The following is a 26,415-nucleotide window of genomic DNA, read 5'->3' on the forward strand; positions in this document are numbered from 1 at the left end:
ACACGACTTACAGGACGTGAAGGTTTATTTTTAACAGTTCTATGTATAAAGCACTCTAAAGATCCTGATAAACTTGTGATGAGTATTCTAGTGAATGTTCATTACAAGTAAATTTACAGAAAATTTAATGAGAACGTTTCAGTAAGCCAGCTTTCCAGCGTTCAGGCAAAAATTCTAGCGAAAGGACAGTTTTGCTTCAAGCTTTTGCTGAGAAGTTTCTGTCATTTTTCTGCCACCTATAAATATTTTTTGGACAAGCATTAAAAATATCAAAAGTATCGTAGCGATATTTGGCTCTTGGTTGTTCAGTACGACAAATTGAAAAACAGCGAATGCTTAAGTCAAAGCGCCATTAAGACTATGGTAATATGCAAATTCAAACAAGCACTTTGTTTGAACAAGGTTCCTTTATATGCGAACATAGTCATGGGCAACAGCTGTTTATAGATAAATGTGCTTTACAGTTTATATTTGATGATTAAACTTCAAACTTAAGTGCGTTATTTGTACACGAAAGAAGCAATTAAATAATTTGTAAGTGGTTTTCAGCACGAGTTGATACTTCACACAAACACACTTGGTTTGGCTCCCAGTCAACAATTGTTCATAAATAAAAAAGGTCACTCCGTGTCTCGTGATAAATATCCATATGAAGTGCTGAGTCATTTTAATATTTTCCTACAGCATTTTTTTATAAAAGGAAGCAAACGGGCTGGAGGCTCTCCCGATGTCAAGTCATGCCGCCAACCATGGATACTCACATTGCCAGAGGGCTCGAGAAATCGCTGCCAGCCTTTTAAGAATTGGCACGCACTCTTCTTGAGGGACCCTAAGTCGAAATAGTTCGGAAATACTTCAACGGGCTCCTGGTTCCATATTATGGTGGTGCGCGGCAGAAACTGCCTTAAAAACGCTCAGTTGTGAAACTCCGGACATCGGGGTGACATAGGTGGATTTCGCATTCTGCCATGACAGCCGATGATGAAACTCAACTGGAGATATTAATCCGAACCGAAATAAAACTAAATCTATTCTAACTTCTTAAATTATTTCCTCTCTTAAACAAGAACATCTAAGTGTTGAGTGCATACATGAATCTTCAATCATCCAACGGAAACGTGTAGATGTAAATCGTATGACTAAACTGTTCTAAAAATACATGTACAGGAATGGTCAATCCGATAACTCGCTCTGACTCGACTGGTTATATTTACCAGATATTACAAATATAGAATGGGTGGCAACCTATTTTTATATTGCAACACCAACAATGTGGTTATCATTAACATGAATTTATTAATAGAATAAGATTGCAACACAACTATTGTTTTGATGTATTTATCAGCAGGGCGATTCGTTAACTTTACTCGACTTTTATTTAAATCAGATTGACTGAAACACGTAATTGACTTATTGGTGAGAAGATCGCAAAAGAATTCGATACTCACAATATGGGGATGAACTGCCAAACCAAAGGCGCCATCTTCCCAGCCCAGTTGGTAACATTTATTGTTGTATTGCCACGTGATAAAAAGCGTCATTAAAGTAATTTAATGATATAGATAGTGTAGTATCAAACACTTCACCTAGAGCGCAATGGAGGCAGATATCCTGACAAAGCAATTGCCTGGGCCAGTGCACTAAGAATGGGAAGAATGGGGAGAAGCATGGGAACCCGTACGTCGTTGTCAGCATTAAAACCAGCAACATGTCTTCCAACGTGGGGCCCACGCCCCACAGGCGGATTTGATTGTAACCGGAGGCAATTCGAAAATTAAAAAAAAAATTTTTTTTACATAGGCGTGGTACAAATTAGGTACTACACTTATTTAAACTAATATTACGTTGAGAACCAATCTAGGTTGTCATTACAAAATTTGCTAATTTATTATTCCATTAATATCCATTAAAAATCAAGTCTAGACTATATAATAGAGCACTTTTGATGACGCAAATAAATAATTTTATGTCGACGTTTGCTTAGCGACATTGAATTTAATTTACCAAGGCTTTCTCAGTAGTGTCCCTACTAAATGCAGCTCAATGCAATTATTTAAACGATTATGCAGATATTTGTGACAAATCGAACGATTTATTTGTCCTAGTTGTGACATTTAACGATTTAAATTAAATATTAAATCAAATGACCTTTGACACTTACATCAGTCCTAATATGATACTAAATTTGTTTTTAGTAGGTCGCGATTTGATCTACAAATTATACTTCTTAAAAATGAATTAGGTATTGAAGAATTTTGGAAATAAATACCAAACACACTCATAAACAACGCAAATCCTAAATAAGCTACCAACGAAACGCATTTTCTTCGCCCCCTTTTTCATAATCGTCATCTTTAACCACTTTCTTAAAAACATAATTTTCACTAACTTAAACAACATCTCCTATGCTGGAAAAAGTTTGAAGTTATACTTATGCCTTAACACTACCATTTCTATGGCTTACTCGTGGCGTATAACCCGAGGTCATAAGTTCAGTTCTAGGCTAAACAAATATTATCTCTGATAATGCATCGGCAAGCAGAGAAGGATAGTGGACTAACAGCAAACACATTTATGCGTAAATAAATCTTAATGTAATTAAAATACATATGAATTCATTTTATTAATGTATAAAGCCTTCAAACCGTCTATTTAAATGTGATTCGATATAATAAACACTAGGATCTCAAAGTCGTACTTCTTTTGACCCTATATACAAACATAAATACCCCTATTTTTTCCCCCTTTGAATTTTTTATTTACCCAAATCGTAATAGTTATATTTTAATTTATAGTGGGTAATAAATCTAATCTGATAAAATACTATACGGTCGTAAAATTTAACCTTCATTCCGTAAAATGAAATAGAGGTATTGCGAAGAGAAAAAATAAACAAACCTAAAATTAAACTAGAAACATCAAACACGCAATGGCTGTTTAACATTTGCGAGAATTGTTTGAAAACTGAAATACTGACTCAATTTACAACCTACTTCTTTACCTTCTTTTGTTTATAAATATTACCGGGACCGGATTTAGGTCCAAGAAACCTTTTTCTAGCCCTTCTACTCGATCATTTATCCCGGTATAAAGTATTGTAGCTTTATTATCTATCCGTATATACTGTTCTAGAAAAAAGGACGAAAAATAATCCTGTAAATAATTTACACGCTATATATGGAGGATATTGGAGGTGATTTCTGTCAAGACTGCAATAATTTTGATACCAATGACAACTAAAATTAATGTTTAATATCTTTATATCTAATTTAGTTATTTGTATATGCATTGTTGATTCTACATTTAAAGAGTTGATATAATTTATATGGTGCCATTTTAAATTACGTAGTATATTTGAAAAAAAAACATGTTGTATTCTTAAAATTAAAAAAAGTTTATGTTATTTTATTGATAAAATTATTAATTTATTACAACCTACTGATTACAAATATTATTTCATAAACAAAACCCTCAAAATAATCTGAAGTGTTCTATAAAGCGAGATATATATGATAATTTTGCAAGATTTTGGAAAAGATAGTTCTGAGAAACTCGAAGTGAATAGGATCAATTAGGGAAATATTTATTAGCTAACTTACACACCCTAGGTATAGCAGCGTCAGAACCTAGGACGGTTCTGCAAAAGAGAATAACACCCGTTTTCACTTTTGATCTATTTTATCAACGCAAACGTTTTATATCACCGAATAACGTCATTGATACCTTAAATTGCAATCTCAAACGGAAGCTAGCTGATAGCCAAAAGTAACACATAAATCGTATTCTAATTGAATTTGAACCAGGTTCATTGGCAATCTGCCTGTACTATCAAAATACGTGTGTAACAGAAGTGCGAATAAAATAACTGTCAAATCGCCAAAACATTTGTTGCTTGGTGAGGAAAGTGTCGAATAATTTTAATGTAATAAAAAAGGGTAGACATTTTATTACACGTTAATTATATGCTTATTTAATATATAAAATGCAAGAAGATGTTAAAGGGGAAAAATTCATAAAATTAGACACACACAGATAAGAAGATAGAAGAAGCATTACTAAGGCTACCGATGTCCTAAATTATGCTAAATGTTTAATGGAGATGGGCAGGGCCTTGAGCTGGAGATCCTTGGAGGAGGCCTTCATCTGCGAAGAGGTTCTTACAAACTAATTAGAAATTATATACTACAGATAAAAATTTGTAAACAATTTGTGTAATTTAGCATTGTGTTTGGTTAACATAGCTTTTGCACAATGAAAGAATAACAATTTTTTAACCGGATTAATGCTATTTATATAATTATAAGTTTATAATAATACAAATAGCTTTAATCCGGTTAAAAAATTGTTGTCTTTCAATGTGTAATTTATTTTCTATTGAAAATAATAATAGGATTAAGTATACTTAACTAAAATTTGGCAATTATTAAGACTTGTTTTTTATATATTTATTTTCAACAATAGACTTTCGTCGAAAGAACTATTAGCTTAAGACAGACAAAGTTACCACAAGAAACCACTTCGAAATCTATATACATGATAAAACCAGTTTATCATGTTACCTACGCACAACGAATCGGATTCAATATGATATACAAAATCTATTTTAAAACACATATCAGTGCATAGAAACTGGCATAGTTTTATCCTAATCTATTTTATTGATTCAAAATAGTTTTTTTTTATTTATTTATTTTGAATGGAATCTCGCTATTGGCCTTAAAGACCTTTAAGGCTAAGCTAAAGTCATTTAATAAGCAGTAGTTTAGTAGTTAATTGATACAATAATTTTGTACAAAATTAAAATATAATATATATGTTATTGGAGATATAAATTGTATTATATAACCAATCTCTTTATTTACGCAATCTGACAATTTGAGAGCCTAAGTAGGTAAAGGCATTTTTAAACGATTGTTATCAAGTAAGTATTCTATAGCGTTTCTAAACTGGTGATATATTAATGCTGAATTTCTTAACATTCGTTCAGTGATACATTCCGTTATTTCATTCGTGTGTGTTATAGGTTTCAAATGACGGTTCATAAATATTTATGTACAATTTTCTGCGGTGTTCGATACATAACAATGTAGTTTTGCGAAATCAACATTGGAATTTTAGCGGTATCGTGTTTTATTTGTCAATTCGGCTTGAATGCTGAATTGTTTTGTGATGATTGCCGATATTAATATTTCGGCCATGTTAGGACTACTTTTAATTCTCGAGACCATCATGTGTACCCTGCACATGAAACAATGTACGAAAGGAATAAGTGAACTGCGTAGAATTAACAGACGTTTTTAATTGTACGTTGAGTTAACCGACAAGGTTAGTTTCATGTCTGATACTATGCTCTAAGACATAGTTAGACTTTTTGTAAATATTCAATCCGTTATTGTTTTATGCTGTGTTGTTTCTTTATGTGTATGTATTGTTTTGTATTTGATGTAATTATAAATAGTAACCGCATTGTGGTAATTGGTAATGGTAGCTTATTTTGTTAAATAAATAAATAATCGTATACACTAATTTAATTTATATTGTATTTTTAGAGTTCTTTATAATCTATTACTCGGGATTACCTATTGTAAGCAGCGTGCCACACTTATTCGTAAAATTTTGAACAGATTTCTAATTCAAAGATACGAGAATTAACCGAATTACGTAAAAGTGATGAAGGCAAAAAAATTCAGCAGCTAATTGACGCAATAATACCACATAAGGAACATCTTAAATATGAGCCTTTTATCACAACAATAAAGTGCTCCATTATTTTTGGTGCCTTTCACTTGATAACCAATATTATTCAGAAACTGTTTCATTACTTTTAGGTAGATATTCTTTGCACTAAGCTGTCTACAAGCATTGTTAATATGCTTATATTGCATTATGGGTAAAGGGCAGATTCCAGACGTTAATACAAAGTTAATACTTAGTTAATACATTTTGCATATCACATCCTGCAAATACACGCTGGCTGTGCATTTTATAGAACAGGGAGCAAACGGGTAGGAGGATCATGCGATGTCAAATGATAGCGCCGCCCATGGATACTCTGAGTATGTTGGCAGGCCTAATGGTAATTAAGTATAACCTAGTAAATTAGGGCCCTAAATGTATTAAGTGGAATACGATTCGGGGCATCATGGAGGCTTTTCTCAACAATCCTATAATAATGGAGCAGCCCTATTATGAACTAGTTAGATCACGTTTCATATTTCCTAATCAATTATGTCTACGAATGTAGAATGTATTAAATACTTGACATTCGGATCACGGTATTACCTCGCAAAGCTAATACCTAACACATATCACATACATGAAGTATTACAGACATTTTTGCATATTTGAATAATTCATTGCTGGATATCGATATATTGAAATTGGGTTTGCAATCTATATGTATAAAATTATTTGTCCCGACTGATTCATTAACCTAGTACAGGTGTAAGAACATAACATTGTGAATTACATATTTCCATAAGGATTTTTGGAAAGTCTACGTAAAGTATATTGACTGAAAGCTTGTATGGAAACTCTAAAAATAAAAACGTATCAAGCGAAAGGCATTGTCAATTATACTTGTAATACTTTTTTATTTGTACCTAAAAGATATTGTAATAGTCACGTATATTTACATTTCAAATAGCTATTTTTATTTATATAATTTATACGTTATGTATTTTACGTAGATAACGTAATAATATTCGAATGCGACAAATAAATTGAAACTAAAATGACCCGTACGGAAATTAACAGCCGATCTATTCTCGGTCCGAGCCATTATAGCGAAGATACAGCTATTCGAATAATCTTTAAGTCGTAACCTATTTCTGTCTTTGTACTTTAAACCTTGAGAAATATGTGGAAAATTTAAGATCAACAAGTGTCAAAGACATGTATTCTAAATTTCCAATCTAAGCGATTGTATGCCGGTCAAGATGAATGTAAATATAAAGATATGGGAGTTTTGATTTTGATAAAAATTATTTGTGTTTGATAAATTTCGCTAGTGATAGCGTGCTACTGATAATATTAAATATGTTAATAGTGGAAGTATTGGTCGGTTTGTAGCAAAAATCTAAGGTTATGTGGAATAATATATCACCTCCCATATTTACATACATAATTTTTTTCTATTATATCAAAACTGTTCGTTGTTTTTATCATTACCATCAGACTATTAAATTTTACCCCTATTTGAGTATTAAGCCATCAGTTGTAATGTTAGAGAGAAACTGTGTTTTACAACTTGTATACTGATGTAACAGTACCAAATGCACAAGTTGTAAAACACATTTATTTTAAATAAATTGTTTGCAATACGTTCTTTCTTCAAGAGTTCATAAAATTTTCCTTTATGACACCTCATATCGATACCGGCGATTGAAAAAAAACTGCAATCAGTAACTCTGATAAATATAAGTATATTTTATTGATATCTCCTTCAGATAAAAATATTCGGCCAGATACCGTTATATTGTTTTTAAGATTCAATGTCATATGTGATTCTCGATATACGTTCGGGTATAGGTGAGCTGTTGGCGGTAAGTGGCGATAACAGTTACTAAAACCTTGCCGTAAGTTTCAAAGAGGTTCACCATAGATCAGAACGGAATATAAAAGGGGTATCACTACTTTAGTTAAATCAATCGTTAATTAAAAGGACGTTACATTTCGTAGTTGCGTCACACTTTATCCGGTTCTAAGTCTTTGTCTTCGCCGTATTCTGGGTATCTACTGGCTCGAGCTTTTGGAGCGCTGCTGAAAATCCCCGATTAGGCAACAGAACAAGCGACGCAGGGACATGCAGGTGCAAAGTAGGTGCTTAAAAGGAACCCGCTAAAAAGGAAGCGTGGCCGTCTTAAGCAAACCTGGCATCGTACAGTTGCAGATGAGGCAAAGAGAGCCGGAAAGACTTGGAGCGAAGTGAAATACGGCGCTCGGGACCCCACTGTCCACTGCCGCTAAGGGCTGTAGGATATAAAGTTAATAAGGCCTTCGTTCTTTAGTTATATAATAATAAATATAAATAGTTAACAATTACTTGGATTAAATTGACGACGGAGTAATGCCGTAAGGCTCTTCAAGTCCAGAACAGTTTGTTTAACAAAACGAGTTAAGATAGAGTTAACGTTATAAAATCGTTAGCATTAAGTTTAACACGATAAGGACGAATAAATGCGTCATCATATTATAAGTTAAAATGAGGAAAATTAATAACTAACCACAATAAAAATTACGCTTAAACTGTTAGACGTAAATGTTCACTACTTATGAATAGGTAGGTAGGTACACCAAGGTTCATATGATCAAGTACACAATTTACTATTAAGTTTAACTTAGAATCGTTGAGAACACAGAACTGGGACACACGTGGTAGAGAATTTTGGAAGATACATATAGATATGGTAAAAATTTAAGAGTGTAAGTATGTAGTGTTATGGTAGCTTTGCCAGTATAGAATAATAAATATCCTGACATCCTAGCTATGTAGGTTTACAAAATTACATAGATTCATATATGTGTTCGGAACAAACATTTATACCGCTCTAGAAGGTTGCTTTTGAAGAAATTTGGGTTTATAACAAATTCTTCATTCCAATGCCGTTAATTAAATTAGTATCGTAATATAATTTAAGTAGATAACATTTTATTCTATATATTAGCACACCAGCACAGACACAAGGAATTCACTCTTAAACCATACTCGCGAATGGTGGAAGTGGAAGATGACTCCTTAGATTAACGTATCACATTGAATAAGTCCCGGCCAGGGTAATATTTAGAGTTAGGCGCTAAGTACAATTCTCGTAGGCCAATGTATTGACTTGACACTCGAGAGTCATACTCAGTCTCGCCTCTAAATCTTATCCTTACCGATTTCATTATTTGGATTAAATCCGAGTTCTCAATAAAGAGCTGAAGATAAAATGAGGTGGTTCCTGTTAAACATTTATCTTATCGGCCTATTAGGGTAAATACAGTGTGAACCAGTGTCAGCACGTACACTGGTGCCCTAAGACTAGGTAATTAGGTATAATATCTTGTAGTGTGAGATTTGTCGCCATGACCGAAGTAGCGTCGAGGATTTTACTTTCTGGATTACATTTTCGATACCGTGGTGTTATTAAGTACGAATTACAAATTGTAACGACAATATTGAAATAGATTATAGTTAAACCTTTAGTCACTGTACATAACTAAGTAAATAGTCTAGCTAGTCTTATAAGAAATCGGATGCATATGAATGAAACCTGTTTAGAATCTAGAATGTTATATATTATAAGCCATTCGCCGGTAAAAGTGCATGAGGAATAAACGTGATTCTCGCTTTTACTTAAGCGATAACGAAGTGATTCAATAATTAAGTATTCAACTAAAGTTACTGCTGATTAACCGCCATTACAGAGCCGGCTATTTTTAGAAATTCAAAGAGATCACGGCTGCGTTATTTTAAATGACTCTTGATTGTCCTTACTAAAAAAATACTAGTTTGATTCTAATATATTAATTACGACTGTACAGAGGAAATTTCGAGTGCTTAAAATTATAGAACAAAAAATAGATAAAGATAAAATACACGTCGTAAATTACTAGACATTAATTATTGTTTGATTCTCGAGCATTTTGAATAACTTAAACAAAGTTATAGTTAGCATATTATTACTATTTCACAAATATAACATAACAACAACGATACTTACAACCATACACCCAAAATGGGTTCATTTTCCAAAAAGTCATTATCACAACAAAAACATTGAGGTTATAGTCGTTGTCACAGCATTATGACAGATGACGTGCGATAACACAGCCACCTGCACAAACAAAAAGGCACACGCGAAAGACACTACTTTTGATCACAATTATGTTCAAATAGCATAGTTTAGGGACCGAATAGGAACGCGACGCGGCTTGGCATCGCGGCCGATGAACGGCACAACACACGTCAAGGTCACTGGAAGAGAATCCAGTAGAATGCAGCTCCGCTAGAGGGCAGCACACAGACGAGTAGCTACCTCGCTGCCCGTATGGCAACTAACTAAGCAGCACTAAAGTGCGCCTTAGTGATGCGCCGATAAGCGGTAAAGGTATAAATAAAAACGGTGCGCAGTGAATATGAATGAATTTACGTCAGAACTATGTATGAAATTGTTCTAGAAGGGTGAAACTGATGGATTTTCGATCCTGCCAAACTCTTATTAAATAGCTAACAAAAAAAATTATGGAATTAAAGCAAAGAAACTATTATATTACGATCCTATCAGTAACGACGAATTACGATCATAATACATTAGGAGTAGGTAACACCTTAAAGATATAGGCACTTATTCATATATAAATCTTTGACCAGAGGATTACTTAATACCATATTTATTTAATAATTCATTCATGTAGTGTAGGAATGTCAAACTACTAATAATGAAGCTATTTGATACAAGATGGCGCTCACTAACACATTATTTGATACAATACTTAACTCCTACTACGGGAATATGTTCCTTGTAGTTGAATTTCATACCAATTTTTTTCATTACCGTACCTAATTTATGAGCGTATACATAAAATATGAAATATCGAACCTTCAATCCCTCTTTTTTATTTTGTCTACTATGAAAAGGACAAATATTTGTTCTGTTGTGTTGTTTTTGTTTCGAAGTCGAATCAATTATTGTTTCATTTAAACTCTGAAGCTTCTAATTATAATTTTATTTAAAATCTAATTTAACTGAATGCGATACTTAAAATAAAACAGTTATAAATGTAGTAGGTAATAATTTAACTAGGGCAGTGTTGGCCTAGTGGATTCAACGTACGACTCTCATCCCTCAGGTCGTAGGTTCGATTCCCGGCAGTGCACAAATGGACTTCCTATCTATATGCGCATGTAACATTCGCTCGAACGGTGAAGAAAAAGATCGTGAGGAAACCGGCTTGCCTTAGACTCAAAAAGTCGACGGCCCTACTCGCACCCACTTGCCTATTAGATTAACAAATGATCATGAAACGGATACAGAAATCTGAGGCCCAGACCTAACTAAGTTGTAGCGCCATTATTTTTTTTTTAATAATTTGACGCTGTATTGGAAGGACAGTCGCGTTCCATTTATTTCGAAGAGATACAGATAGTGGAGTAACTATACCATCTGGGGCCCGTGGCAATTGCTTTTGATCGGGCCCTACCAGTAAAATTCGTCACGTTGTACTCAGTTTTATTTTAATAAACTTCGATTGTATACCTCTCCTTGCTCTTGTTAAGAAAAAATCATCAAATTTTATAAACGTCAACAAAATTATGATACATTTATAATAGTTAGAATAGCGCCACCTAGTGTTGTATATTTTATACTTAATTCAGTTGATAGAGGGCGGCAAATGTATTTATTTTGTTCATGACCCATTTTACTAACGTTTTGAAAAAATCTAAGGCTAAGCGCGCACGGCCTACTTTTGTTACAACAATGTTTTTGTCATTGTTACTTCTTGCTTGTAAAGTGGGGTGCGCTTACTTAGGGTGACAGAGGCAAAAACTTTTTTGAAATCGAAGCCGTCATTTGCTTATATGGATTTCGAAGAGACGGTCGTTGTCTGTGATCTCATCAAACTACACACCCCCACACATTTGTAGTGACAGGCTACTAAGAGGAAACTTCTATACTACGTTCTCTTCCCATGCTTAAATTTTCAAATTAATGACAGAGTATTTTTTCAGTTTTTTTTTATAGATTGCTTTCTTTTCAAATTTTTCAATAATGTTGTCATTATCAATATCGTCTTTGTGTGGATGATAACGCCATATTGCGTGCACCAAAATCGAGAATCGGAATTCAAATGCGAACGAACGATCTGAGAGTGACAATTTTGTCACTCGTTCACTGTGCTAACAATACCAAATGGCGCGGTGACAGTTTCGTCATGGACTTGATCGCCGGTCGGCGTACAAAAATATCACCCAGTTGTCACGTCGTAACATGTGCGCATCTCCATAGATATCAGGAAACAGTCGCGATGACTAAAGTAACTCGTGCGCGCTAGCCCTAAACATTAGAAAACCCACGACGCACATCGCGCATCTGTTACACTTAATTTTCTATTATCTACTTTTTTCACAGAGATATCAAATGTATTTGAAAGAGGGCAATGAGCTTATTCTGGAGATTTCAATGACAAATAATTTGTCAAAAATATTTAAAGCATCTCTTAGTACGAATATGCCGGCAACGCATTTGCGAGCCTTCTGGCATTGTCCAGCGGTATCAGTTAACATCAATTGACGAAATAATAAAATACCAAGACAAAATGTTCATGGGTTTCGTAACTGTCAAACATTTAATATTCAACCCGTCGATACGGTAAACTATTGAAACTAAAACTGCTCGCCACAGACTAAGTTTTATTAGATTATTTACTAGTTTTTATTAGCTGCCCCCGCAAACTTCGTTTCTCCTTAATGGGGTTTAGTTAGCCTTCATACCGTGACACGAAAGAATAATTTCACTGTATTATCGTCACTATAATTTGAATTTCATTTACACTTCGGTCTAAGTAACACGTGGTTGGCTATGCTAACACCAAAAATTAAAAAAAGTAAAAATAATTGAATTTCACGGTATTTCGTTTACTACAAAATAAATTTAATTTATACTTTAGCCTCAATAACACTTGGTAATCATGATATTGAATTTTAGCTTATATGACACGTTTGTCGGTTTACCATAGCAGTGCCATCTATTGATTACTTACTCAATCCAGTCGAAAAGTATCGACATCTGTTAGAATCTTTTGGAGTTAACAGATAATTGTGACTGTCAATTAATTATAGACAAATAATTTGCAATAAAATAAAATTGCGACTATAATTAAAGATCTAAGCTATCCTATCTCTTAAGTTGGACCAGACTGCTCACGGTGTGCCAATTTAATTTAAAATCGGTTAAGTAGTTTAGGAGTCCATCGCGGACAAACATCGTGACAGGAGATTTATATATATTAAGATTGATCATGCATAGACCCACAAGGTAGTTGTTTTTTTTATATATAACTAGATGTCGCTATTAGTACTATTTTCATACATATTTAACATAACCTCTCTCCTCTAACCAAAACGTATTTAAATATAGGTTTGGATCGGCAAGATATATCCACAATATACGGATAATGGCGTATTTCAAATTTTTATAATCTAGAATTTTGTCAATAACGAAAAAGGATTGACATATTTATTGATTGTAACTATTATCTTCATAAAGTAGTGAACTTTATATTTATTTTATATTGATTGTATTGCTTTCATAGAATCATGAAATTCAAGTAGGTATCGTTATTTTTTTGTTATGAACGACTACCTGCCGTCACGCGATTACGGCTACAGAGTGTTTTGTGTGTATCTTACTATATGTGGTAAACAAAAACAAGTAATTTTGCCAAGAATTTTTATTTAAAAATAAATTATTGTAGTACAATCTTGCACCAATAACAACAAAATTTTGGTTTAGACATCATGAAACCGCAACATTCGCTCAAAGCTAGAATTATCTTAATAAATGATAATATAAAATTATCTACTTACAAGTGCGACAGATTTTGCTATTAAAAAATCGTCTATTTACGTATTATGATAAAACTTATGGACTTATATGCTGGACCCATAGACACACAAATAAAACAGCGTTTAACATTATTAACAAGATTATTGAAATTCTTGTGAATGACGTCTTTATGAAGGGTTCACTATTATTTTAATGCTGTTTTATTATCGAATACCTTTTATACATTTTAAAAATAGCAAAGCAAGTGAAATTATTTTCCAATTTACCTGCCGTTGCGAGCTGTGGCTCTATATCGGGCACGCCAAGAATTTATTTGTTGTATATTTATATAAACTGGTACTTAAAACATGTATACTAAACAATACGATGCGAACTTCCGCGCTTATATTTCTTCTCACATTTATGTACGACGTCAATATGGAAACAATATTAATTGAACTTCATGTATTACACAATAATGTTCTTGTTTTAACAATCTCAAGCCAAATTAATTACTAAATAAAAAAATCAGTCTACGGGCCCACAAGAGATTCACCCTCACGCAAAACTAAGATAAAATCGCCTCAAAAACTATTGCTTAAAAAAGGGTCATCAGCGTATAAAATTCATAGCACACACATTTCGCCATTAAATCGATAAGTACCAAATTACAAACAAAAGTGCATTATAACCTTCAGTAAGCGTTCCCTCTACAATCGAATCTACATAAACAAGCAATCTCGAATGGAGCTTAATTGTTTTATAATCCAACATTAGATAACTACATTCTTTTACTATCCGTCTAATTGCCTAATAGAAATTGCTTTGAAAGTTTACGCATTCATAATTGACTGTTCAACCTTATTGCTTATTATGTACCATAACTGTTATTAGTTACTTCTATTTAAATAAAACTTTTTCAACACATTTATTACATACGAGTACTCTATGTCGCCTCCCGATGACCACTGAGTTATGTAATGTAATAAATTTGAGTTCCTGAAATTATATCACTTCTATTTTAGCTTAAAGAAGACCGGTCCCGATATATTTAGAAGATAAACTGTCAAGTATGAGAGCAAAAAGGAAAAATATGAATTACACAGCCTTGGAGGACGAATTTGAAACGGATGAATGAAATTAGCCATGAACGTTCTATTCTACTTGTCGTATGTATATATGCATTAAGGAGTATACGTAAAGCATATAATAATACAAATACACTTCTAGTCTTGTGTTTGGTAATAATACAGAATATGGTTTGACAGTTAAGGAACTAGATTATGTTCTACGGTTAGAGTTTTTTTATGCGAACAATATACGTACTCTTGGTCAGTGCGTACTGTAGAGCCATACATACTTCAAGTATTTATTAAGTTGGCCAAAATAAATCTCACAGTTGTGTTGTAACATAAAAATATTGTTGTAGGACCGGTCTTACCTTGCTGACGTATCTTTGACACTTATATAAAGATTAAACATTTCAGAGCTATCGCTATTCTAACTGTTTGTACATGTCTTCAATCTGTGGTTTGAAGTAACTCTTGATTTCAGGTCTTTTCGCCTTCAGGGTGGGGGTTAAAAGTCCGTTCTGCACTGAGAATGGATCTGGGTGCAAATAGATGTCTTTCACCTGAAAGTAAAAATTTGTTTCTTTTAAGATCAGAATTTAGACACCGGTTAGGTAACATACGGAGAGGTAGTTCTCTATATGCGTGGCAACAACTTCACACATAATTGATAAGAGGTGACTTATCTTGATAAACATGACAAGGCGGTGTGTATAACGTCCATAACGACGACTAGCATTGGGGAATTATTGCGAATAAAAAATACGATAGTTTTAATATAATGTGTATCTCACAAAAGAGCTACCAGCAGCAGGTTTGTAGTGGTCACGTTTAAACGAGACAATTTTATTTAGCCAGATCAGTTCTGCAATGTTATAGTGGTACAAGAGAAGACTTTAAAGCTGATTTAACTGATTGCATAGATACCGGCAAACATCTTGAACAAATGTCCTTGCCGGAAGAGATTTTAGGTATCACTGAGAGGGAAGGGGATGAGTAGTTGACGTTTGTGACGCTGTGTGCGATGCGCAAACTTTCCCGCACTCCCTTGTTTAATGATCAAGAAGTTTGCCGATATCTGTACTACTTTTGAATAATATATTTGTAGTGATCTAATATAAGAAATGACTACATTGATATGATTGATAATCTTATGTAATATGTAACTACTATGTAAAATTCTACCATATAATTATGTAAGACACTTTTGCACGCCAGTGTGTCAGAATATGCGAAGTTAAGATAGCACCAGCATAATTTGACTTAATGTCCTATAACCCCTAGATGGGGCAGAGGGCGTCCAAGGTGACTGTCCATTACGTTCGGTCTTGAGCCTCTATTCTCACTGTTTCGGTTTTTATTTCTGAATTATTATATTATAACGACAACGATTTCTCCTGGATGAAATTATCACGGCATTGATGCCCTAATGTTGAATGGATAATTTAACTAATGTATAATTAAATATTTTTTTAACTTTACTAGGTAGACTTTACTAAGAATATACATTAATAACTGTACTTACTTGTTCAAATGTTTTCAAGCCAGCCTGTTTGCCCCGATTCAACATGTCCTCAAGTATCATTTTCTTCACTTTCTCATTCTCACACAGCGCGGAGAAGGTGCCTTTGATTCCATTTTCGAGGGCCCAACACTTCACTACATCAACATTAGGTACGACGACTGCTACTATACACGACTGAAAGACAAAAAAAAGATTTAAACACAACGTATTAAGAAAAATGTTTGCGTCACTAAACATTCATCATTTATTCTGAAGACGAATCGAATGCAGGACTTATTCAATTCAACAAAGCAATAATGAATTCGAGTTGGCATAGACGGCTATTGAACAACTTAAAATACATTAAAGAGCCAGAGAGCCAGAAGTATGTCTGCTTCATGGAATAGATAAAGGAGCTGTATTTGGTCGAGTTTTCCATCAGAAAAGAACTAGTATCGCCGCTATGAGTCATACAATTTCATTTTATATACATGCAATGAAATATCATAATCGCTGTTAAATTTAGTGAATATAGTTCTTTTAGAGATTCTTTTTTATATAGCTATAGTTTAATTAAATCCTGAATTAGCTCCCTCTCTCTCTAATTCTCACTCTCATTTGGTGTTAAATTATTGAAATCATATACAGAATTGCAGATAACTCTGTATGTTTTAAATTATTCAAGAATATTGCGATTTAACGTTAAGTTGATTACGCAATTGTTAATACTCCGTTATCAGTAAAAGTTGATTTTACGTTTTCCCACGATTTACGAGTCTACTCAGCAAAATATACGGGTTTAAAAACGGCATAAACATCTCGCGCACTAAAAACATTTTACGATTATTAACTTTGCGTTGCTAAATTTATTACTACTTGAAATGATTGCCGGTCTCAATTTAACATAAAGAATTTTAATTATTCAGAAAGAATATGATGGAATTAATGAATCAAGCCTATAAAAAAATTTAGGACCATAATGAATTTTACTCAAGACTCGCCGCGAGCAAATAGTATTTTCGAATTCTTTCTGGTATTGACTTTAAATAGACGAGTTGTAGGTGACGAGCTGATTTCCCACTAACACTAATTAATTTCGGTAATCCTTATTTAATGTATATTCTTAATTTTAAAACGAAACATTTAAGAAACAAAAAACTTGTTAAAGAAATAAACAATGCGGCCTTTCTATTGCTACCCGGTGGTTTTGATCGATAAAGCTGATAAAATAAATATACATATACGTTTATAGTATAAGTGTTGTGCAACTATCCACAAAAATAATATGAATGAGGTTCTTTTTTGACATACCAAAGAACAAAAGTAACAAAAACAGATAACTTATTTTTATTATTTACCTTTAATGATTCTCCGTGTACGAAAACTTGTTCAACGTACTGGCTTTTGATATAAATATTCTCGATCTTCTCAGGAACAATGTACTCGCCTTGTGACAATTTGAAAATGTGTTTTCTTCTATCAATTATTTTTAAGGTACCGTTCTGTAACGATATCGAATATAAAACCTTTTTCTAAAATGCTTATTAGAAAAAAAAACGGTAGTAGTAATAGTAATTTGTTAATATTAATTTTCAAATTAAAATTGATCGAACTAACCGGTAGCCATTTGCCAATATCACCAGTGTGGTGCCAGCCATACTGATCGATAACTTCCCTAGTCTTCTCCGGCTCCTTGAAGTACCCCTTGAAGACATTCGCGCCCTGCACACAAATCTCTCCCTGACCCTGCGCCGCATAGTACTCCATTTCTGGGACGTCCACCAACTGTGAAATAAAAATACCTTATTATACTAAGCATACAGAAGTGAAGAAAAAATTAAAAAGTGCCTTAAATCCTATCAAACAGACAAAATAACAGCCTTAAAAGTCTGAATTTGTGTATACGTAACTTCCATGGACCGGGTAAGCCAAAGGTTTCTCTAAAGTTTACCAGTTTCTCAAAGTTTACCAAAGGTTTCTCTAAAGTTTGATGATAAATGATCTGCCAAAGCCAGTACTATTTACAGTGGAAACACACCTTCACTTTACAACAAGCGACAGGAGGCCCAACATGTTCTGGGACGTGATCTCCCTGAACCGTCAAAGTCACCGGCGCTGTGCACTCCGTCTGACCGTAACCCTCGACAATCTGAAACAATATATTGAAACATATTACTTCCAATTCTAAGGCAAGAAAGAATAGGAAACTAAGGAATAAAGGATCAGCTGAGAACACAGTTAAATATTATTAGACTAAAAACATTTTTTTTGTTCCCAGAAATTATAGATGTTTGTGAATATTATGATGTTAATAATAGTGATTTGCATTCAGTGCTATTAACTTTAAATGTTTGATATTTTCAATAAGTCATTACGTATGCAAGAAACTTTAATTAAAATATAAAAACACTGGCACGTGCAACGACTAGATCAAACCCCAAAATAAACATCGGAAATGGAGTAGTTATTTTAACTACTCCACATCTTGACCTTGGCATTACTCAAAAATATTATTGCAGAAAACAGCCCACAAATGTTAGTAGATATTCTAAATATAACAGTTCCGCATCAGATTGACGGTTGGGAGATGATTTGTAGAGATGGCAATCCCTTTGAAGTCGCTCTAATTGAGACGCTGAATGCTAAATGGTGTTCTATGACATTCATACATCTTTTGACTGGATATTGACGGTGATGAATTAAGACATAACGTGGCAACAGTAAACACGACAAAATATGCAATAATCATGAGTTATTTTCGTTTTAAATTTGACTGATTTTACACCTAAATCGTTGTAGCACTTATATTCTAGGTACTGTAATGAGTCTTTTTTACTAATATTTTTACGCTTCAGAAAAAATACTTGATTAGAAATCTAGCAACATTTCACAATAAAAAACCTATCAAGGATATAGAATTGACGGAAATACATAAATAATAAAGCTTTTAAGACATGAGAAATCCATTTCTATGTTTTCTTAGTTAGTACCGTTTAATGAAGATAAATGTTATTTACCAGACATCCGAGCGCGCATCTCGCGAACGTCAGCACGTTGCCGGCGAGCGGCGCAGAACCCACCACCATGATGCGAAGACGTCCACCCATACCTTCACGCACTTTGCGGAACACCAACTTGTCCCACACTGAGTCTGATCGAATTATGCCTCTGTAAAATGATGTACTCTTTAGAATCATATAAGGAGTGTGTACAAGGTTTTAATAGTGGAACTTAATAGCTTTGTCCTTTAACTCTTCATTGGAGGCTTAACCTGCTCTTATTTTGCTAAAAATTATAGACAAATTAGGTTAAAATAAGAAATACAATTCAAAACTAAAACGCCAGTTACTTAACTTTTTTTTTAAATCATAGACATGAGTCATTGATTTATTAAGAAGGGCAAACTATTGAATAATTATAAATTGTAATTTTTTTTTTTTATAAAATAGGGGGCAAACGGGCAGGAGGCTCACCTGATGTTAAGTGATACCGCCGCCCATGGACACTCTCAATGCCAGAGGGCTCGCGAGTGCGTTGCCGGCCTTTTAAGAATTTGTACGCTCTTTTCTTGAAGGACCCTAAGTCGAATTGGTTCGGAAATACTTCAGTGGGCAGCTGGTTCCACATAGCGGTGGTGCGCGGCAAAAAATGCCTTGAAAAACGCTCAGTCGTGGAACGGCGGACGTCGAGGTGATACGGGTGGAATTTTGTATTCTGCCTGGACGTCCGATGATGAAACTCAGCTGCAGGTATTAATCCGAACAACTCCTCTGAACACTCTCCATGGTAAATGCGGTAGAAGATGCAGAGTGACCCCACATCTCTACGCAACGCCAAAGGATCGAGCCGCTCGGAGAGGGATTGGTCATCGACGATTCGAACCGCTCTTCGTTGGATACGGTCAAGTGGAAGGAGCTGGTACTGGGGAGCCCCCGCCCAGAGGTGAGAACAGTATTCCATGTGGGGCCGAATTTGCGCTTTATAGAGTTGCAAGCGGTGGCCCGGAGTGAAGTACCGTCTCGCCTTACTGAGCACACCAAGCTTTTTGGAGGCTAATTTAGCCTTTCCCTCCAAATGACCGCGAAACTGAACGTCGTTCGATATGTCAACGCCAAGTATTCCGATGCTGGCTGTGGCTACAAGAAGAGTGTTTTCGAAAAGAGGAGTAGCGACAAAGGGTATTTTTTTCGCGGAAAACGCGCAAACTTGTGTCTTCTTGGGGTTAAATTGGACTAGGTTTAGTCTACCCCAGTCCGAGACTCCACGTAAAAGAGTTTCGACTTCAGACACAAGTTTGTTCCGGTACTCATCCGAGAAATACCTGCCCGGCCAGTGTAAAGAGTATCCCAAGTGCTGTCGTCCGCATAGCAATGAATGTTGCTAAGTTGCAACATGTCATTGATATGCAGAAGAAACAGGGTCGGGGATAGAACACAGCCTTGTGGGACCCCAGAATTCACGGGTTTAAGGTCGGAACATGCTCCGTCGACGACGACCTTGATGCTCCGATCGGCCAGAAAGCTGGAGATCCAGACGCATAATTTCTCGGGAAGCCCGTAGGCTGGAAGCTTCGAGAGCAGTGCTTTGTGTCACACCCGATCGAAGGCTTTCGCTATGTCCAAACTAACCGCTAGCGCCTCCCCCTTGGACTCAATTGCCTCTGCCCATCTATGTGTAAGGTATACTAGAAGGTCACCAGCCGAACGACCACGACGAAAGCCGTACTGATAATCGCTAATCAGCTGGTGGCCCTCTAGATACCTCAAGAGCTGGCCATTAATAATGGATTCCATTATTTTGGAGAACAAGGAGGTTATAGCTATTGGACGATAGTTGGACGGATCAGAGCGATCGCCTTTTTTAGGGATCGGGTGTATCGAAGCGGTCTTCCAGCACTTCGGGACAGGGCCGAGCGAGTACAGGTACCGGAATAGGCGCGTCAGGACAGGAGCCAACTCAGGAGCACAAGTACGCAGCACAATTGGAGGGATACCATCCGGCCCGCTCGACTTATGAATGTCCAAGGAAGATAGTGCCTTGCGAACAGCACGTTGCCGGAATGTGATTTCCGGCATTTAATAATCACACCGCGAAAACGTCGGTGGTGATCCCCCTCGGTCATCCAAAGTCGAGTTGGACGCGAAGAGACAGCCCAAGAGGTCGGCCTTCTCCTTCGCAGTGTGGGCGAGCGAGTCATCCTCCCTGTGCAGCGGTGGAATGGATGGCTGACAAAAATTCCCTTGTACAGCTTTGGCGAGAGACCAGAAGGCTCGAGTCCCCGAAGGGAGTTGGGCCAATCTCTCGCCAAATCTGGCGATGTGCTCTGACTTTGCCTCAGCGATTTCCCGTTTGAAGGACCTGGAGGCTGAGTTATATGCTTTTTTATATATATATTATATTATATTTAAATATTATATTCCTGTAGAAACAAGTTATGATAGTGAAACTGTCCCAAAAGTTATCTATAATTTTAATAAACATACCTTTTTAGTTCAGACTCCTTTGCCGATAGTGCCATATTAAAGAGAAGTTTCTTTATTTTGGAACTTGCTATTTCACTCTGTGCCTTATCGTAGAGTCTGTTGAGGAGCCTGGGTACAGCAGGCATCATGGTGGGCTTAAGTGCGCCCAAGTCATCTGCTATTCTCCTAATGTCACCGCTATAGAAGCCCACTGCCCCTCCTACCATGTAAAGAGCGTTCTGAAATAAAATTAAGTTGCTACATATACTCAAGCATGCAATAAATATACCTACACTTTAGCGGACATTACTAAAAACTTTATCGACGTTGCAAAAAAATACCGTCATTTTTCGGTTACGCGTCACATTTATCCGTTACGAGCCATCTTTTTCTTGTCCCTACAACGGTTGATTTGAAGAGATTCGAAGCCATTTATAACAAAAATATATAATAACGATAAGAATGATAGTAATATTTCTATTACAATTAATGAAATTTAAAATGACATAATTGTATTATTTGTATTCATGTCTATGATAAACGCCTTTTGTTAAACTTTATCTTGTTTAAGTTTATTTAACCAATTTCTGTAAAGTTGCATATACTAGATCATTTTTCGTAAAATAAGGTCATAAAGAAGTTTCAATTCATACGTGTGTACAGTAGTACACGCACACATTTCTTTATATAACAGGGGCGAGCCTATGGGACGCCCAAAAAGGCCAGTCATCGCAGCCCATAGACATTTTTCGTGGGTGCGTTGCCGGACTTTGAGGGAGGAGTACACTCTTTGAACACTTGGAAGTCGTATCTTTCATGGAAGACTATCCCTCCACCACTCTCATAGAACCCACTGGGAGTCGATGAGAGTTCGCTAGATCGCAAAAGAAAATGCCTTATGAAACCGACTGTGGAAGACTTCCAGCCGTCAAGGTGAGAGTGGTATCATTTTAGCATACCTTGTAAAATATCCTTCGAAATTTTTATTCATACATCGAAATACATCGAACGAATTGATTACAATTGTAAAACAGTTTGATGTTTCAAACGTTTAATTGCCCGTAAAATGAGTAAACCGGCCATAGAGTAGGCGGATAAGTAGGCTACAGGAAATTTTACTCCATCAGTCAATGTCAAAATTGCAGATAATTTGGATCTCAGCATGATTTCTTACATTATGAAATTGTGCAATGTCAATGAAACAATTTAACTGTCGTTCGTGCAAGTCTCGCTTCAATGGAATGATTGATGTGAAGGCTGGCACTACAGTATACAATTAATGATGTCGAGGTAGATTTTGCTAGTACACGTATGAGTCACTATGGTAGAAAATACTATGATCTATTTTTGTATTATTTATCATTGCCTAACATATTATGTGTAAACTAAAAGTACAAAATACCCCAAAAATAACAATAAGGGATTTAACCTTGGCGCTCGAAGAGCTACACTACAGTACAAATTTTAAATTCCTTATAAAGTAACTAGTTAAACAATACAATTAATACAAAAAACGAAACAAAATCATTACAACAAACAGAGAGAAAACAATAAACTTTTTTTTTTAATAAAATAAAAAAATCAATGGCGCTACAACCTTTTTAGGTCTGGGATTCAGGTTTATATATCTGTTTCATGACCATTTGTTAATCTAATACGCAAGTAGGTGAGTCTTCTGTGCCTGACGCACGCCGTCGTCTTTTTGGGTATAAGGCAAGCCGGTTTGCTCACGATGTTTTCCTTTACCGTTTGAGCGAATGTTCAATGCGCACACAGAAAGAAAGTTCATTGGTGCACAGCCGGGGATTGAACCTACGACCTCATGGATGAAAGTCGCATGCTGAAGCCACTAGGCCAACACTGCTTTTTTATACCTTATACATAATATTACATCTGTCTTAAATTTATGGTGCTAAGTAATCACATCCCATGTTGGATAAAAAAGTTTTTTTAATGGTACCCTTACAATTTTCATGTGTTATTTTAATATTTAGATGTCTACCTACAAGTTTGTAAACGTTCTTTGATCGAATGATTTGAATTATTATTATAAAAATGTCATGCCATATGTCCACGCCAAAAAAAATTTAAAAGTTTACTAGATTTTTGAAATGATAACTCAATATCGTATGTTCATTTCCCGCATTTACACTGACAAATCTTACCTCACAACAACGTTCGAGCATGTGCGCGAGTGGCAGAAACGAAATCATCACATCATGTTTCGTGGGCCTGTGTTCACCAAGCTGCATTGTCACACTGCACATGGACGCCACAACATTCTCATGGCTTAGCATAACACCCTTTGGCATGCCTGTGGTTCCAGATGTGTAACAGATGGTACATAGATTCTCTGGCTGGGGCGGCTAAAAAAATACTAATATTATTTATCATAATAGATTTTTAACTTATTTGTATTTCTTGTCCGTTATAAATGCAAATAACGTCAGTATCTGAGTTTGGTACTGACCAACTGTACTCGTAAGTTATTGTGTATAACTGTGCGTGTTAGTTTAGAATATAGGTGTAAAAATAAATATTATGTAACGTTGGAATTAAGAAGCCTACAGTAAGCCCCATATTGTTATCTGAGATTCATTTACACCTTGCCTCGAAAAGGTTCTAACTATTCACGACCTAGTTGCGAAAGCCACATACAACCTATGGTTATATCGACAAGTGAAAGTAGAATCACGATTTACTTACAATACAGGGATGATCTTTCTGCGCTCCTTGTATTTCAACATCGCTGAACTTAAGGATCTCCACGCCTCGACTCCTTGCCCTTTGGTGTGTAGAGGGCGACACTTCCCTAATCGTGATTAATTTACGAAGGCACCTGGGTGCTTCATCCAGAAGTAAATTAGCTTTCTTGTCGTCTTCACACACCACCAGAGACATTTCAGCTGAAAAAATAATAATTTAATTTCTCCCCTACTCATAAGATTTTTGTAGTAGACATCGCATCCAAATCGTGCTCAATGTACTCCGGAGAATCATATGTGTTAAACACTTAGCTTAAATTACTGTAACTAAAATTGTTTTACATCCTAAGAAAAAAAGGAAGAATGGATAAAAAGTTACGTTGACACGCTTTTTCCTAACCACAAATCCTTGACTACACTAGATTAACCAATTGGAATTCAGAATTTAAACTGAGCTTTAGGGGTTCTCACTTTGATTAATAATAAAGGCACAAGCGTTGGCTCCTAGTGTGTCATATAACGGCACTATAACCATCGAATAGCAGTACGCAGCTTGCTCCGTCATGATCCACTCTGGACAATTTTGGGCGTAAATACCTGGAAAAATATACATTATTATACACATGCTGTTATTATTAAAATTACAGTGTGGACTGACAGTTTGATTTCGGTGCGCACTGCCGTGTTTCGGCTTTGCTTACTTCAAAGGAAGACTTGTATATCATGTAAATTAGTAAAAGTAAAGAGGAATGTTATTAATTTATTTATTCCTATTTTAATAGTCTAAGGACGAAGAGTAGACGCTTATATCTACACTTATATCCTCGCTCTACCGTGAATATTTTTTTTATACTTCAAAATTCCTTAAGTACTTACCGACAAAGGTGGTTTGGCCTGGGGCAACGCCTTGGCATAACAGGCCCGAACCAAAGTTTTTAGCTCGCAGGAGGGTCTCATTGTATGTCTGCCACACGTAGGGCTTATTTGGCCCCTCGCGCCACCCGAGACAGTTGCCATTATCTGAAGAAAAATACATACAGTCAAAGACAGTAATTTAAAAAACAAACACAGGTAGGTTACAGCCTTAGATTTCTGTAAATGTTTCGTGGTCATTTGTTTCTTTCTAATCAGCGACTTTTTGTATCTAAGGTGTTGAGGATTTCCTCATGTTTTCCTTCACCGTACAACAAGTGTTATAATGCTCACATAGAAGACGTCAATTTGAAAGCACGCAGGTACTAGAGTTGAGCGCTTAAACCACTAGGCAAATACTTCTCCCAGAAATATAGGCTTCATGTGCATGAGTTTCCCTTGTGATTGAGCGCTTGACTTTTGAGAGCTGATAACCTGAGGTCATGCGATCGAATACATCAGAGTTTCTTCCTACTGCTCATACCTGTCGCAAAACATCGAGAAGAAATCGACAAGACACTTTACGACCCTAATGATAATTAAACATTTCACTTCTCGAAATACACAGAGTATTAGGAGTCAAAATTCCCTAAGTACTAGTATAGCAAACAATAGAAACACAAGTCACTCTAGCTATTAAATTCAACTAATTCACTATTCAACAAATACTTTCATTATAAACTCCGAAGACAAAACTTTGTATCCTCAACAGCTGCGCGGCCTAATCTCCTCGGAATTTCTATAAAATGTATATTTTGGAAAGGTTGATATTAAGGTTGACGTCAACGTATTTATTTTAAAACTGAGGGCTATTAAGCCGGAACTTTTCCGTCAAGTAAGAAAGACTTAATTACAAGGCAAAGCTAAATAGTATGTAAGACAAATTTGCACGCGTGTGAAGAAAATCTAATTATACCAGCTACGTATTGTACCTACACCATATTCTTGAAAATAAATAATCATTAATATAATTCTTTACATAGGCAATAGCATGGAACGATCTCTTGAACAAAGCTTTACAAGGAAGGTTAAATTATACGAATAGTACATCAATAATTGTTAGTCCCGACTTTTGCAATTATAAATTAATTTTCATTTCCTTATCATCAAGATCACATTTTACAATCACTTTCAAGTGTTACAAACATGTAAACAACTTCAAGAATGATAAAAGACTATTATTATTGTGTTTAACGCGAACAACTTTAATGAGAGCCCTTCACTGGTATGGGA

At 35.3% G+C, this 26,415-nt stretch overlaps 2 protein-coding genes across 6 annotated transcripts in view; both read right to left on the bottom strand.

Moving 5' to 3' along the window:
* LOC123713838 (cGMP-dependent protein kinase, isozyme 2 forms cD4/T1/T3A/T3B) overlaps positions 1-10,039 on the bottom strand; it is a 90,229-nt gene extending 80,190 nt beyond the window's left edge. Inside the window, exon 1 of the mRNA XM_045667722.1 lies at positions 9,705-10,039. The gene's annotated coding sequence lies outside the window, so the exon portion shown is untranslated. The remainder of the gene's footprint in view (positions 1-9,704) is intronic.
* A 3,387-nt stretch (positions 10,040-13,426) lies between these two features.
* LOC123712961 (long-chain-fatty-acid--CoA ligase 5) overlaps positions 13,427-26,415 on the bottom strand; it is a 43,017-nt gene continuing 30,028 nt past the window's right edge. For all 5 annotated transcript variants that reach the window (XM_045666380.1, XM_045666379.1, XM_045666378.1 and 2 more), the window contains 11 exons: positions 25,147-25,290; positions 24,742-24,867; positions 24,272-24,471; positions 23,731-23,931; positions 21,587-21,804; positions 19,121-19,271; positions 18,142-18,252; positions 17,721-17,888; positions 17,462-17,605; positions 16,125-16,298; positions 13,427-15,162 (listed from right to left, as the gene is read on the bottom strand). In XM_045666380.1, the coding sequence (XP_045522336.1) occupies positions 15,025-15,162; positions 16,125-16,298; positions 17,462-17,605; positions 17,721-17,888; positions 18,142-18,252; positions 19,121-19,271; positions 21,587-21,804; positions 23,731-23,931; positions 24,272-24,471; positions 24,742-24,867; positions 25,147-25,290 (1,775 nt within the window). In that variant the 3' untranslated portion in view covers positions 13,427-15,024. The remainder of the gene's footprint in view (positions 15,163-16,124; positions 16,299-17,461; positions 17,606-17,720; positions 17,889-18,141; positions 18,253-19,120; positions 19,272-21,586; positions 21,805-23,730; positions 23,932-24,271; positions 24,472-24,741; positions 24,868-25,146; positions 25,291-26,415) is intronic.

The sequence above is a fragment of the Pieris brassicae genome, chromosome 8, assembly GCF_905147105.1.
Source record: "Pieris brassicae chromosome 8, ilPieBrab1.1, whole genome shotgun sequence".
Taxonomy (NCBI): domain Eukaryota; kingdom Metazoa; phylum Arthropoda; class Insecta; order Lepidoptera; family Pieridae; genus Pieris; species Pieris brassicae.